The 16,188-nt window shown below is 37.3% G+C and overlaps 1 protein-coding gene across 3 annotated transcripts; it reads right to left on the reverse strand.

Annotated features, from left to right (window-relative positions):
- Window positions 1-9,318: 9,318 nt before the first annotated feature.
- On the reverse strand, window positions 9,319-15,928 carry LOC104589110 (RNA-binding KH domain-containing protein RCF3-like). Of its 3 annotated transcripts, XM_088887326.1 has the most exons (10): window positions 15,772-15,928; window positions 14,530-15,274; window positions 13,884-13,980; window positions 13,510-13,791; window positions 13,123-13,383; window positions 12,475-12,825; window positions 10,244-10,323; window positions 10,034-10,145; window positions 9,798-9,949; window positions 9,319-9,593 (listed from the first exon to the last, which is right to left on the reverse strand). In XM_088887326.1, exons 2-9 carry the CDS (start codon window positions 14,904-14,906, stop codon window positions 9,806-9,808), a joined length of 1,704 nt encoding a protein of 567 aa, XP_088743452.1. In that variant the 5' UTR covers window positions 14,907-15,274; window positions 15,772-15,928; the 3' UTR covers window positions 9,319-9,593; window positions 9,798-9,805. The 3 variants fall into 3 exon arrangements, with proteins under 3 accessions (XP_088743452.1, XP_010245604.1, XP_010245605.1); XM_010247302.3 differs by having other exon boundaries at window positions 13,510-13,980; XM_010247303.3 differs by having other exon boundaries at window positions 9,319-9,596; window positions 13,510-13,980.
- Window positions 15,929-16,188: the final 260 nt, after the last annotated feature.

Here is a 16,188-nt window from a genome sequence, read left to right on the forward strand (position 1 = left end):
AAGCGCTTTGTGACGAGCAGATCCAGAACCCATTTGACGTTTTCTCTAGATGCGTTTTATAGGATCTAGGCATGGTGCTTATTGAGCAATGCGACCTCAAAGCGGAAATGACCCAACCAAACACAATTTTCATGCATCTACTTTAGGTTGAATCGCCCATATGCTACTGATGGGGACTCTAGAGTCTAGACGCATGCAAACAGGCTGATAGCACATTCCCCGTGTGTAGCCGGATGTTGTGCTCTCCCACCTAGTCCAAATAACAATAAAAATTAAAAACCCAACTTACAACCAAGAATTTCAACCTGTTGACATCATCAGAGTAGAGAGCATGCCATCTATAATAGATCCTACCATCACCACCTCTGGTATTGGGAATCCATTTTCAGACCGGCCAAAAAATTCTGGGCGTCGATCCATCACTTTAGGCCCTAACTAGCTAAGCCCACTATATGAATTCAAATTTCGTCCTCATAGCTCCTTGCAGTTGTGCAATGGAATCATCTCCCCTACTTGTATGTTTTTATTCATGGGGAGATTCCCAATGACGGCTGCAAGGGGGCTGTGAGAAATGTGTAGCCAGCTTTGTGAACATGAAATTCGAATCAAAAGTATATACAATACTATAAATATATTTAATATGAGAATAGTATTGGTCCCAGACATATTGCAAGACTAGCTATGATATATGGAATATTATGATGGGTAAGTGGAAAAACTAAGAAGGATAGGTTGAGAAATGAAGTCAAATGTAAGATCCTAGTAGTACCAATAGGTGATTAAATGACAAAATTTATGTCATGCATAGAAAACCACCAACATCCCCAATTAGAAGTGATTTTTTACAAGTGGAAAGGACTAGAAGGGCTAGGGATAGACTGAAAAGCACATGGGTAGCAATAAAAATGATATAAACACTAACAATTTAACAGTAGATATGGCTTTCAAAATAATAAATTGGCAAAACAGGATTCATATAACCGACAAAGTATAGTTAGGATAAAGCATGGATAATGATGATAATGATGTTTAATATGAGACCAGACCTCTACTCGCATAGCATGGAGCTGACATTGATATGTACAGTTGGATTCCCATGTTTGAGAGTGATGAATTTTATATTATAAAATATTGTATTATGTATTCTATTTAATATTATATATACAAATACTTTAACATATAATATACATTCATGAATTGAATAATTAATAAACTCACATGGGAGAGAATTAATTGTTCTCCAGGGTTGACTCTCCTACATTGCCTTCATTCTATTTAACGAGCAATGTGGGACTTAGACAAAATTCATATTATCTTACACTCGTTGAGTTTTTAAGATACTTGCAAAGCCTTCTACACATTATTGACCACCATGTGTTTAAGCCGACCACCTTGATTTACAGGCCCAAAGCTAACCCAACCCGGGCCCAGTTTTGGTTTATGCAATATTTGTCATAGGCACAATAGCTGACCCTGCGCCTGGGCTGTATACCCTTACCAAACCCATGATCACCCCTACTTTAGGCAGGATAATTATAACTTTTTTCTTGCACAATTGCTGACCCTGCACCCGGCATGGCCAATATATATTTTATATATTTATATATATAATATTAATAAAAGAAACAATTCTTTTCAATTTTACTATACTATTTTATTTAATTATTGTATATGTAAGTAATTGTATACATCAAAATTCATATGAAATTAAAATTTTAAGTTTTTTTCAATTTTTTTAAATAAATAACTTTGGCCCAGTCCACAGCCCAGCCTGGCCCAGCCCGACCCAGAATGGGCTTGGTCCGTGGGCTGTGCCAGGCCGACCCCCCAAAATATCACAGGGATGGGAGGCACAGCCCGTTTTACACCTCTAAATCCCCCGCCTATGTTATTAATGGGTTGTTGACTCAGATGACTGCAGCATTGGACCAATAAACCCCTATCAAATGAGTTTCCTCCTATTCTTCTTCCAAGAAGAAAACCAGGTCAGCCACTGGTTCAGGATTTAAAACATTGCCTTATACTTGCTGAACAAAAAAAAGCCCTATACCTGAAGATGCCCCCATCCAAGTGGTTCCTTTGCATTACTTCCATCAGGTCTGTACAAGACTTCTAACAGAGGGCAGAAGACAAATTGCAAAAAGCTGATAAGAGCAAGTGTTGGAAAATACAATGAACAATAGAGATGTATCTCCTACTCTGAAAGCAAAAGAAAAAAAGTGAGACCACTAAAATCACTATGACACGCTTAACCAATACCTCTATCATGCACTCCAGAGGTAACTGAAAGTGGTAAAGACTGCTTCTCAACACCCTTTCCACATTTTTGATAAACCTGCAACTCTTAATCGACTCTCACCAAGAAGAAGAGAAGATGAAGAAAACCGACCATCAAGAACCACGGTGACATTAGGAGCAATAAGCAACACAAGAATGAAGAATGGAACCATTCTAGAAAGGGGGCATCATCAATCTCCCCCTTGCAAAAAGTGTCGGAAAAATACGGTGCAGACTAAAAGAAGATAATATCCACAGACAAACTAACTCCCAATAGAAGGATCAAAACATTACACCCAAAAAAAACTGAAAAAGAAATAATTAGTAGGACCAAAACAACATCATCTCTTTTGATGTTGTGCACAGCCAAGAAATACACATTTTAACAACTTTTAGGTCACTCCTTTTATCTTTCGGGGCAAAAATTTTGAAGAAAATATGGGTAACCAAACACTTTCAATGGAGCAACTCACCCTTGGGTATGAAGCTGAAAGGAGATTTAAATTAAAACAAGACCATGAGATGCCAATATATTGATCAAGTAAATAGCAATACAGATAGTACACCCCTAAATCAAGTGGGTGGCCTTGAAACAAAGATATGTCTATTCCCTCTCAGCCACTCCTTTCTGCGGAGTATAGGCACAAAAACTCATGAGGATTACCTCATTCTCTCAACAAATAACATGAGCTAGATTTTCTCAAAATATTCAGCAGCAATATTTGAATAAAATATTTAAGGGAAATTTATGGTTTGCTCCCCCTCACAAGTTTTTATTGGTTTTCTGAATGTATTGTCCCAAACCCCCCAACTATTCAACAGTACTCCCCCTCCCCTTGTATTGTGATAAAATGCCCCACCTGTCACTGTTCCCAGCTGTACAAACCTATAAAATTTTATGAGGTAGAGAAACTTATAAAATCCCCAAGACTTTATTACAAATATCACCATACTGGGCAAGGATCAGTTAGTGTAATGGTCATGTTAAATGAGGTACCTCAAACACAACTATGAAAGATGATAATAATCATCAAAAGAATTACCAATGGGCAAATTAAGTAGAAGCAACATAAGAAGATTCTCCCACAATGCTAATCAATTGGCTCAAATATCTGCTGCAGTAGTTCAACTCCGCCAACAACAGCAAGAGTCTCTCTAGAGATGGGAGACCAAATGTCACAGGTGAAGCAAAGATTTTCTAGTGACGAGGATCCAACATTCCAAATTCATTGTTAGTAGGAAGCAGCAACATTACCTTTGGACCAATTAGAATATTCAAATCTTGAGAACTTTAGATTTTAATGAAGGTTGTAACAAGTTTATATAGAATGCTTAGGCTGCTTATAAAAGTCACAAGCTACCTCCTTCAACACTACGATCAACTGATAGAGTTGGAATCTTGATGCAAGTAAACATAAGATGAATGATTTGTAGAAGGTGATTAAAGCATCAAAAGCCTCCTCTTATGACTATGAACTATAGAATCTATGCACACCCAACTAAATAGTTGGTGCCATATATTTGGACTCTCTCCAACCGAGATTTTAAAACCATTGTTGACCTGGATGAAACTGTTCAGCTAGTAAAAAGATCATATCACCAATTCTTTTTTGGCCCTGAACTGCTCTTATGAAAAAATGGAAAAAAAAAGGTCAAAAACCACTGACCTGGGCAGTCGACCCATTCAACCCAGGCAATGGTTAGCGGGTTCAATAAACAAAAAGTCAAAATGAAAGAATTAAAAAAAAAAACAGTTTTATCCTAAAAGGCTAAAACCAATTTGATAACTCATAACTTTCAGTTTGCTTAGGGTTTCTTTCTCAAGACTCAAGGGGACCCAAGTCTCAACAACTCAACAGCTGGACTCAGTTTGGAGTCTGCAACTCAACACCAGCCAACGGCTACCACCAGGTACACCACTTGAAGGGGGGGTTTGCAGCAGTAACCACCACAGCACCACTTGTGCAGTGACAGTACCACTTCACTAACAAAATGGAGTCTCCTGGTTGCAATTGTTCAACCATTGTTAATGGTGCTGTTTCAACCACTGCTCACAGTCTCAACTCTAACAGCACACATCTCAACCACTTCTCACAATCTCTAACGCACATATTCAATCCTAACCTAATATGCAAATCTAAAGGTTAGGACTTAATAGATTTAACAAAGCTCTTTTGACCCACTCAACCCAAACGATTGAATGACCGACCAGGGAACCGGAGGGAAAAGCAGTTCCATTTCCGGATCAGTTATTAAAACATTGTCTCCAACACAACTAAGAAATCAGAATAAGATGTTGATCCAGCAATAGCTTAAAATTAACCCATCTTCTCTAGCAAACAAGGAGTCCAAAATAGACATTATACAATCAAAAGCTGAAGGCTCTATATAATAAAAACCTATCCTGTACCAGAATAGAACAAGTAGAGGCACTCTCCAAAATCTTTTGAATTCATCAAAACTACAATTACCCACAAGAAAAATATATGAGATGTCAAATGATCTCTAAATTGCTTTCATGTACCAGAAACATCGCGAACAATTACCGAGAAATCCTCTGAAAATCAGGTGAGTGACATGATATCTATTAGTAATTTTAACAGCCCCCGCAATCCCTTGATCCTAGACCTACTAACCTACATTAGTTCTACCCAAGAATCTTTAAAACTTGCTGTAATACCAACTTGTGTACATCACAAGAATTTATTAATATCTGTCAAATAGACCAAAAAGGAGGTGTACAGAAGAGAAGCAGAAAGAACAAAATGAAAAAAAGATGGTTGGAGGAGAAAACTTCCTTGAATGCATGCACAAACCCTTTCATTTTATATGAATGTTCTTATACAAAAAAAAGCTGGAGACTTTATATAAACAAATTTTCCCAGAGGAGACCAGAAGAATTCAATGATAAGTGTGAAATTTTCTTATATAGTTATATACTACACAAAAAAGGGTTTTGGTATGAGTCTGACATGAAACATGTGTACCAGGATTAAGATTTAAGCCATGGATACAAGCCTATGACACAAATGATGAAATTTTACCATGAAAAAAAAACATAGGAAAAAGTGAACATAGATGAGGTACAAGTGATCACAAGATAGGAAAAAATATGCTTTATGATTTGGATGCTTGGCAATTTCGCATCTGTAGTTCAAATCACTCTATATTGTCTTATGAAAATAAAATCTTTATAGTTTCAAGTATAAAGGAATACAAAAATTTTGTGTGGGTGTGGATCTCAAAGAATGAAGCAGGTATAACTAAATTAGGAATCTAGTAGTTTCAAATGAAAAGTCTAAGCTTCAGGGAAATCCATATTAGCAGTTCTCCAATAGAAGGATTCAAAACAACTTTATTTCACTGACATGTGATTTTTTATAAGAAAAAATATATTGCAAGAAATTCAATGCAGAAACCCAACAAAGTAACACTGTTAAGGGGGCCAAAAGACTCCATTGTATTCTTCTATCAACCTATTTATGATGCAAGTTCAGCCAAAATTCAAAATAACCACTAGGTGAAAGTGCCAACATAATGTGGGGTAATTAAAAGAACCACGAGTTTGTAGTAAACCTTTTGAATACCTCCTTTTTTCACTTGTGAGTATATGTATTTAAGGGAGAGTAAAGATCTAGCCTTTAACAAAGTCCTGCCCAAACTATATGGGACAGTTGCATGAATCCTGTCCCTCCAATCAGCTCTATTAAGTGTCATATTCATTGTTAAATTATGGACCCCTAAATCAATTCTCACAACATCAACCCATGTCCTTCTTAGTCCTCTCCTAGACCCCCTAGACCCTTCAACTTGTAAGTCGTAACAGATCGTTTCTTCTCATTAGTATAGTAGCCAGTCTTCACTGTACATGCCCAAATCATCTTAGTTCTCTCATGTCATCTCCAGATGGAGATACACCTAGGTTATCATTTTGAATAAATCCATCTACGGTATATTTATATATCATAAGGTCTAGTCCTTGTGAGAAAAACTATAAGCAAGTGTGTGCATGAAAAAGCACCTATGTTGCATGTTTTTTCACCTGAAGCTCACAAGATGGTTACTGAAAAGTGCAGGGACAGCATAACAGTGCTTGTTCTAACAAAACCAATTGAGATAAAGAGCATGTGAATGTCTTGTCTGAAAAAAAGATATGGTGCAATAAACATACATATATAAGCATTATATTGCAGTTGCCTAGGATAAAAACCAATGCATTTAACATATTCAAAAATGCTAAATTATCAAAAATAAGCATATTCAAAATGGCTAAGAAACCCCCACCTGGACATGCTTAGGCCTTGAAGTGCATTGTTATAAAGGTGCCATGTTTGACTTATTTAAGAAATATAAGGTAGACAACTGAAAAGTACAGAGATCATAACTAAAAAAATATGTACAATAGTTAACTCACCTTCAGAGTAATATTGCAGCCGCCATCAGAACTTCATGAAAAGTCATTCCAAGTACAAGAGGCACTGGGCAAATAATAATGGCTATGTTCCAAAACTTAAACAAAGACAAACCCACCGGAACTTTAAACTTGCAGAAAAGAGGAATAAAAGAATAATCAGAAAATGATAACGGATATGTTGATACATAGAGTTACTTCACAAAGCTATCATGGACAATGTACTTCTGAAGAACCACTACGGATTCACTGTTAAATAATTAGTGCTTCAATTATTTCTTACTACATTTATCCTAGTCCTTTTTGGTCTACCCCTAGCCCTTCTAGACCCTTCAACTTGTAACAAATCACTTCTTCTGACTGGATCTGCTGATGGTTTTCTATGCACATGACTAAACCATATCTTAGTCTACATTCTCTCATTTTATCACCTATTAGAGCAACTCCCAGGTTCCTACAGATGACTTCATTCCTGATCCTATCCTTTCTGGTTTTTCCATGCAACCATCTTAGCACCCGCACTATCACACTCATTTTCTGGACATGTTTCTTGACTGCCAAATACATATTAAGAAGCAAACTAAATCATTAATTTATTATTTTCTATTGGTAGTAAACTATATCACTGTTTTCTTTTTAATATTTTCTTACTGCAAGCTCAGATGCAAAGTTGTCGAGGCACTGCCTAGGGAACTAGCTTGAATGCCTTGAATTCAGCAAAAAGGTGCCCATCCAGGCAACAAAGCACCAGGCCTGAAATTTTCAAAAGGCACACGCCTGGGCTAAGGCGCAACTGAAAGGGCTGCGCCTAAGACCTAGGCAAGGCGCATAGCCTAAAATGTGCCTAGGCACACCTAAGGCATGCCTTTTAAATCACTGGATCAGGTTGAATTTTGGTTTTTGGTCAGTAAATACTAGAGCCTAACCCTAAATCTTCAGGTTAGGGTTGACCCACGGGTCAATTCAGGTCAGCCCTAAAAATAACTAGACTTTCAAAAATACATGAAAATGCCAAAATTAAAGGAATTAACTTTAAAATTCCAAACATAAAATAAAAAATTTGAAATTCAAAATCTCAAAGAGTAAAGACTAAATAGAAAAGAATAAAACCAGCTTCAGGTTGGGTCGGGTCACACATTCGGATGGCTAGATATGACACTCTCCCTGCTTTTCGGGTTGGGTCGGGTCAGGTTCGTGGGTTGGATCACCTTTTTTGCCAGGTCTACTTTTTTGTTGTTGAAAAGGGAGTTTTTGAGTGACGTAACAAGATCGGAAAAACAATAATAAGTAACATAAACAATATCGATAAAAAAAAGCATTCAGTAGACATTGCAGTTGTGGCCCTATGGAAACTACAGAATGTTTAAATGATCTTTTCTTGGTAAGAGGAACTTTACTTGAAGGATATTTAAGGCGAAGATTTTTCAGTGCTACCCAGACAGCCAACCCCGAATAGTTAGAATTAAGGTTGAGTTCAGTTGAGTACCCAGATACCAGAGATAATGGGCCCAGCTATGCCAACACTTGGCACCTTCTGTAATACTTTTTTGTAACATGCTGATAACGATTTTATTGTAACACACTCCAAGCTGAAGTCAACAAAATATTTGGCATCTAAGACAGTTAAACATGAATCTTGCGAAAAGACAAATAAAAATTAGGGTGCAACCATTTGATTTTTTCAACTTTTCCTTTAGGTTTCTTATTTTACCATATTTTTGGATTTACCATTTATGCACTTTAAAATATCATTATGGTTGCACCCTTATGTAATACTAATTTCTAGATGTTTATATGCCAGAAACCCATAGACACTTGATTGCTTAACATCCTTGCCACCTAACAATAACCTAAGGATGAGAAAAGCAGAAAAAATACAAGAGAATCAAGAAAGTGTGAGATACTGGATACTAATAAAATAGAGCAAAATGTTTCCCAAGGAAAACTTACCTCCATAACATGCTGAGAGAAATATCACAACTATTTATAATTAAGTGATGAGATAAAGAAGAATAGCATAAATTTTCTAAGCAATAAAAGCAAAAAATATGTGTACAACCAGAATATTCTTATTAGAAGATGAGATGCAAAAATAGTATTGCAAAATATTAACTCATTATACCCTAAAAAAATATAGCATGTTTTGAAAAAAAAAAGTGTAAACCCAAATTGTAATGTAAAACCACAATAAAAAAAAAAGATCTACTGACTAAAGTAGCAAATATAGATAAAGAAATCATCTTTAATTTCACTTGTTTAGTAAAATAAATGAAAAGCTACAATTTTGAAATTATCATTTTTCCACGTTTTTTTTCCTACTGAAAATGGGAGAAGCACAAGAGCCCATAGAAAGCTACACTGTCAGATTGTTTGACATGAAGAAGCAATCGTCAACACCTCACCTTCAAAGTTGTGAGGTAATACAAAGTACTTAGGTGTAAATCAACTACTTCTCTCCCTAGAAAAACCCAATTTCCCTTAAACAGCAATAAGTATGCAGAACAGTTGGTCTTTCCCCTGATTCTGCTAATAACTATTATTTATAACTTAGTTACTTAAAAGTTTGCAATGGCTATGTTAGATAAATTTCCAAATTTGGTCTCACATATGAATTTTCCGTAAAAAAACGGTCAGCATAATAAAAGTAATTCTCCTTGGAACTTGAAAATAACTTTGCTCAAATGTACATAAAAGCATTTATATTTTTCGCATTCAATGGAACCAGTAGTACAATTTGGTTGCTCAGACAACTCTTCAATCAAAATTCAACATTCTTTCCATGAATGGTCTGATGAATCTGCAAAGTTGGAAATCTGTCCCTACTCCCTAATAAAGTTCCACTGAGTTTTGTCATGATCCCAAAACTGCAAAATATAATTTTGCATTCTTCAATCTTCTCGATCTTCTGCTGAGGGGTAAAGTTGCAAACAGCAAAAATGAAGTACCAATTATTAGATTCTTTCCATTTAAATCTCAAAAGTGAAGCTTTCAAATAATGGGAGCATTTACTTGTGTCTCGTAGCACCAGTGAGAACAAATTTGCTTGCTGAATAGATAACTGTGTTCAATAACAAATAGGCTAACAAAATGACAGACCCATGAATATTACCTCACTGATCAAGGAGAATCTGGACCACACATTACAAAAGCTTGAAGGAGACTCTGTGCAGCATGTGTCTGTTCAGGTGTTCCAGATATTATAATCACAGTTTCTGTATCTCCAGGTCTAGGCTCGGTGATGGTAATTTTTGCACCGGATATCTGGAAAAAAAAAAGCTGATTAGTATGGAACTATGAATAATATAGTATATAGATAGGCCACAGCTATAATGAGAAATAAGAAACCTGGCGTATTTGCTTCAAACAGCCTCCATCCTCTCCATAAATCGTAGGAACAAGAGACCGAGGAACAACAACTTCCACAGTTGTACTCGTTATTACAGCAGGTTGGCTTCCACTACACAAAGTATAAAAGAACCACAGGCATAGAGTGAGAACAATTTAGTTCTTATGAAGTTTGCAAAACAAGAGGATGAAAAGAATAAAAATAATCACCCTCCAAATCCTCCAATTCTTCTAGGGGCTCCTCCTGCATAATCTGGAACACCCCTCAGGCCTCCACCATCAGCCAATCCCTACAAGCCAGTTAATTAGGTGAAACATTTCTGAGAGAGAAGAAACAATTAAATGCAATCAAATGTAAAAGAACTTCACAATCTGCCCCTACATAAAATGTTCAAGGAGCACTTGTATTTTGTATTCTGCTTTGTTCTTTCTTATTCATGCCTGGGTCTAGTGCAGTTAAAAGAGGATATGCATAGTCTGTATTGTTTTTATAACTTAAATGGGGAAATTTGAGAAGTCCTGCTTATTAGTAAACAAAGGTTGAGGCCTTGAGTGCTAAACTGGGCTTTCTTTTTCATCTCTTAAGAAGATTGGGGTATTGGAAAGTGAATATTTCTCTCCAATCACCAGACCTTCTTCTATCTAGTTCCATTCTCTTTTTTGTCTTCAGCTTCACTCTTTTTGGCTATTACATGCACCAGTAACAGGTTCTGTACATGGTATCAGGGCAACCATAATATTGATTTGGGCATCTTCTCTCTTCAATTAATGTTTCCAGCCTTCTCCTTTTCTTTTAAGAGACTCTAAGAAGCAATTCATCTTTGATTGCTTCTAACCACTCTTTTTTTTCTGAAGTGATAGTATTTAAGCTTTCTCCCTCATTTTGTTATATGCAAAGAGGGAGTGATAAGTTGTATGTGGTATGCTGCTCCTGAGTCAATAGTCGTGTTGAAAATCCAAGCCTAGGGATGTGTGAAAGGCTATTGTTCAGTTCATGTGAGCTGTTGTTTCACCCTCCAAACAGGTTGGTGAATGTCTTTTCTATGCTGAATAGTGATCTGACTTGCAATTGTGATTGCTTGATAGCTATGAAAAAAGTATAACTTGTTCTGGTTTCTATTACTCTGAGTATTTAATTAACTGTCCAGAGAAGACATGGAATTAAAGTATCCAGTCACGCTGCCTTGTGATTTCAAGCCCATCCAAAATCACATCAGTAAAAGTGAAAGGATGTAACTATTTTGTTCGAGTAAAATCTATTTAAGCTTTCTACTGATCAAAAAAAAATCTACTTAAGCTTTTCTATCAACCAAAGACAAGGTTAGCACTTGGTCGACAAGGAAACCAGAATTTGGAGGTTCAATCTACTCTGAGTGGGTACAAGAAGACTCCCAAATTATGAAGTGGTTATGGAATTCTACAGAGTACAAGATTAGTAGAAGCCTATCATCTGTTCTTAGACCACAGCCTTTATTCCTAAGTCCATGCAAAAAACCATTTTTTAACTCTAGTTAGAGGACAGCAATGGAAGAGATGTCTACACCAAAATGGTACATGAAACCTAGATCTTCTTGCACCTGGAAAAAAGTTTGTTGGCTGTCATTGGGTTTACATAGTAAGAGTAATATTAAGCATCTCAATGTTTTATAAAGACCTGTGGTATTGATCTTCTCAAGACCTTTTCACTTGTGGTTATGATCTCATCTGTCACTGTAATCATTTCATTAGTTGCTATTTTGCATTGGTCATTATTTCAATTGGGCAATAAAAATGCTTATTTGCATAATGTTGTCGGACTCAGATTGGACCATTCAAAAAGGGACCACACAGGCTTCACGATTTTTAAGAAATCCAAATTTTCCAATTGCTCAAAAACCAATTCTCACTAGCAATTCTCTCATAATGTTACCTCCACTATCTCCCTCCAAATCCTCTATCTACCCTAACCAATTCCCTTATTTCCCTCCCCCACCCAAACTTCCTCTTAGCTGTTATTCTCTCTCCCAGAATCCAACTAAATTCCCCTCCCCTAAATAGTTTCTCCAACCAAATATATAGGCACTTTTACTGTTTTTTTATGTTTATTATATTAATGAGGTTAACATTAAACCACGGTTAGACCATGATCTAACCAGTGACCTGGGATTTGGGAACCAGTCACTTTTACAGGTTTACAGTTGATGAAGAGTCTAATCTGTCAACATACTGATGCTTTTGATCATTTGATGTCAATGCTAGAAGCCAAGTATAACCAATCAAGAGAAAGTAGATTATTCTATTTTATAAAAGGAATATTTTAAATAAAGTGAATTGTGTAAGCAATATCTACAATTAGACCAGTAGTAGATGGCAAAGAAACAGAAAAACTTTTGTTCAAGAACATACAGAACTTCTTTTATAGCATAAACTGGGATTATTACTACCAAGAAAATAAATGGTACCTGAGGACCCCATGGCACTGAAGATGTCATTCTTTCAGAACCATGTGGGGAGATGCCTGGTCTGTGAACACTGTGAACAAAGCTAGAACGATCATCATGCTGATGAAGAAGATGAGGAGGCAAGCCACCAACAGAATCAAACTTAGCAAATGATGGCCCCAAATTTGGCAACATTCTAGTGGGCGAAGGTTCCCTCCTCCCCGTGTATGGAGGAAATGGAGGTACTTGATCCGAAAATACAGGATGCGCAGGATGGTTAATTGAAGAAAATGCATCACGAAAATGATGATGCTGCAACCTACTAGTTATCTGCAAAAGTGCTTCTTGAACAGCCTCGAAATCTCCTGTAATCTGTGAAGGATTTCATGATCAGAGATAGAAAAGGCGAAGACATGTAGTCATAAACAGAACAACCATATCTACCAAAGGTCTTATTGTAACATGGCTTCTTAGACACCATAGGTAGCATGACTCGCCAACTGAAATAAGCCTTTTAAGATGTAGATAAATTGTTGTCTTGTTTAACAGAAACATCCTCTAACATAAAATGAAATCTGAAAGAAAGACAACTTTCTGTGCCCAAGATTTTCAATCTTGACATATACAAAGATGCCAGCACAATAGTGCACAGATGCACAGGGAACACACCTGAACCACTTCTTCATTTTCTCCAGCACATTTTGGTATCTGATCCTTCCCCAATATACGAATCTGAGCCCCAGATAACTTCCTCATTTCAGCTATGATGGAGCCACCCATTCCAAGAAGGCAACCAATCTGACTGGATGAGACAAGAAGTCTGGCTATCACAGGTTTCTCCTTGCCATCAGGTACAGGTATAGCTCTGACAATCCTGGTCTGTACACGAAGGACTGCATCTTGCACAGGAGAAATTCTCTCATCAGGGCTCTGCATTAGTCAACCTGTTCTGTCAGAATTCTCACACCTTTCCAATGCAGCCAACATTTAAGAAAAAATGAGAATGAAAATGACATAAAAAAATCATAAGACATCTACAAAGACTGTAAGCATTACCGCTGAACCAGTTATAACAATGACCCGATCCTCCGTATCGGGAACACCATCAAGAACCCTGATATCACAGCCTGTTTCCTTATGAATTGTCTTCACAATGGATCCCGCCTTCCCTATTACACCTCCTACCACCTCGTTGTGACACAATAACCTGAAGGTTAGCATTTCCTGGGAAGCTTTCATTCCACTTGAAATAACATTATCATGGAATTTAGGAATTGGAGGGGGAAAAGCTGAACGGTAATCGGGAGCGTCATGAGGGCCAGTAGCAAAAGATGCTCCCTGAGAAGGAAAAACGAACTTAGGCAGTGAATATGCTTCTGGCTTTGGAATAGAAGGACCAAATGGATGAGATGAGGGCCCAATAGATTTGCCTGCAGGAAAAGAGTCACGATCACGAGGAGGATTTTCCAAGAGCTGTTTAGAAACAGATTGAAGAGCCTTCTTAACTGCATCCAGTCCCCCTGTGAGCTGCAATGTGCTATGTTGGTCAGCCAAATTTTATGTGTTATGAAGAAGAACGCCATAAGAGTATACCAAGAAATAAATAAGATAGGCCTATTAATTACCATGGGCAAGAATAAGGACTACCATGGATTAACAAACAGCAATCACATGGAGAATATGATCCTGAAGAACAAGTCAACAAGCAAAACCAATATCTGCTTCTCCAATATAATCCTCAATTGAAAAGGTAGGAGAAGAATTGAAAAATACATGAATGCCACAAATTTCAAAGGTATAGGAACAACATATGCTGTAGTAAATAGGATAAAGGTGTTCCTTAAGTCAAGAGCTTGTTCGTCACAGAACCCTTAAACCACAAAAAGGACAAGACATGACACCATATAACCCTCCCCATATTAGCACCAAAAGAATAAAAAATAAAAACAGTTTATGTTCATATAATTGTGATTATATGGGCAAAGATAAAACCTGTGATATCAGTAACATTCTACGAAACCAAAGAGCAGAAGAAAGAAGATGAAGACGGATATAACTAAATGAGTTGCCTGTTACCTGGACCAATTCATCAAAGGGGGTTGCACATGAAGGAAGTTTGTCTCTAGGAAGAATCCGGATTTGTGCCCCACTTTCTGCTGACATTTGCTTGACGACACTTCCACCTTTTCCCAGTAGACACCCAACTTGGCTAGAGAGCACAAGTAACCTAACAACAACTGACGAAGACTTCTTACTTTCCTCATCACCTCCATCAGTCCCAGGTTCTCCTTCAAACATCCTTTCAAAAACGAGAAAGAGGGCCTTTTGCATAGCAGATTTTGTTTTATCAGATTGTAAGTCTTCCCCTGGAGCAGATTCTTTATCTTCATTGTTATCATCTTGTTCCTTTGTATCATCACTCTCGTCAGCCTCATTGTTCTCTTCACCACCATCTACTTTGCTCTGCTCATTACCAGCTTCTGTTTCTTTATCGGGTTCTGAAATAACAATCACTCTTTCATCACACCCAGGAACAATTTCCTCAATTCTAACCTTTGCTCCAGTTTCCTGGCGTATTTGCGATACGACAGTACCACCTTTGCCGATCACACCACCAGTCTTGGAAGCAGGACATAGCACACGAAAAACAGTAGTACCAGGGGGTATTTTCAGTAATTGGTGCTGCGGTTGAAAACCCGTGGACTTCTGCCATTTTCCCTTTCCGTTAGGCTCCAAAGGGTTGCGATCCAATGGTCTTTTGGAAGGCGTCAACTGCAAAGACATGCTTGTAAAATATATTGTAAATCTGTAGCACCAGTCCCTGCAACCAATACAAGCCAAACTTATTAGAAGCAACATTAAACATATAGCTTCTGGATAATACGTCTCTCTGATTCAAAATAACAATGAAGAAAACCTAGACTTGATAAGCATAATGGTAAAACCAGGTTGAGGTAATACCCCTTCGGGCTCAAAAATCATCACAATTACCACTCAGAGAATAAGTGTCGTGTGTTTTACCAATGCATTTGATTAGGCTAAGATAAACATATTTATAGTAGGCAAAAATACGAACAAAAAAAAAAAAAAGAACAACCGATTAAAGGAAGTGAAACGAAGACAAAACCCAAAATAAAAGGTACGGAAAGTAGGGTTTCTGAAAACAGAAGATGAGCAAATTAGTTACAACGAGAACCGGGAAAGAGAAAACAATGAGAACAAATACAATAGAACACTGAAGTTGAAAAAACCCTAAATTTAGAAGAACGATGAAAAATCAAAATGAATGCAATGAAATAAAAAGTTGAAACCACATACCTTGGAAGGGAACGGATCCGTCACCAGAAACCTTACAGGGGTTGCAGTAACAGCGAATCAAAGAGCAGTAGGGTTTTCTACGGGAGGCACAGCTGAAACGAGATGGTCTCCGGGTTTTTTTTAGTTGAAATATTTATATGTGGCCGTTGGGGTCTCACTCCTGACGCAATCTTCTTCAATCCAGGTGTCGTGCGAGAAATGGGAAAATGTTTTAAACTGCACGTGCTGCACTGAACGAGCTATCAACCGTCGAGCTAGAATCCATTTAAAACCATGAAGGTCACGAAAATTTCAGATGCCAATCAAACGGTCAGAACACACGCCTTAGCATAAAAATGGTAAACGTCGTATACACCCCTGTAGTATGGGGTGTTTCGCTTTAACCATCAAAACTTCATTTGTGCCTTCTTACCAAGC

This window comes from Nelumbo nucifera, chromosome 5 (genome assembly GCF_055504915.1).
Source record: "Nelumbo nucifera cultivar China Antique chromosome 5, China Antique-T2T, whole genome shotgun sequence".
NCBI lineage: Eukaryota > Viridiplantae > Streptophyta > Magnoliopsida > Proteales > Nelumbonaceae > Nelumbo > Nelumbo nucifera.

Excerpts from the sequence above, each read along its gene's own strand:
- LOC104589110 (XM_010247302.3), bottom strand. The coding sequence starts at position 15,237 with ATGTCTTTGCAGTTGACGCCTTCCAAAAGACCATTGGATCGCAACCCT. Across the intron at positions 12,826-13,122 it reads AAAATGAAGAAGTGGTTCAG|ATTACAGGAGATTTCGAGGC; the intron begins GTGTGTTCCCTG and ends AATCCTTCACAG. Across the intron at positions 10,146-10,243 it reads AGAATTGGAGGATTTGGAGG|TGGAAGCCAACCTGCTGTAA; the intron begins GTGATTATTTTT and ends TACTTTGTGTAG.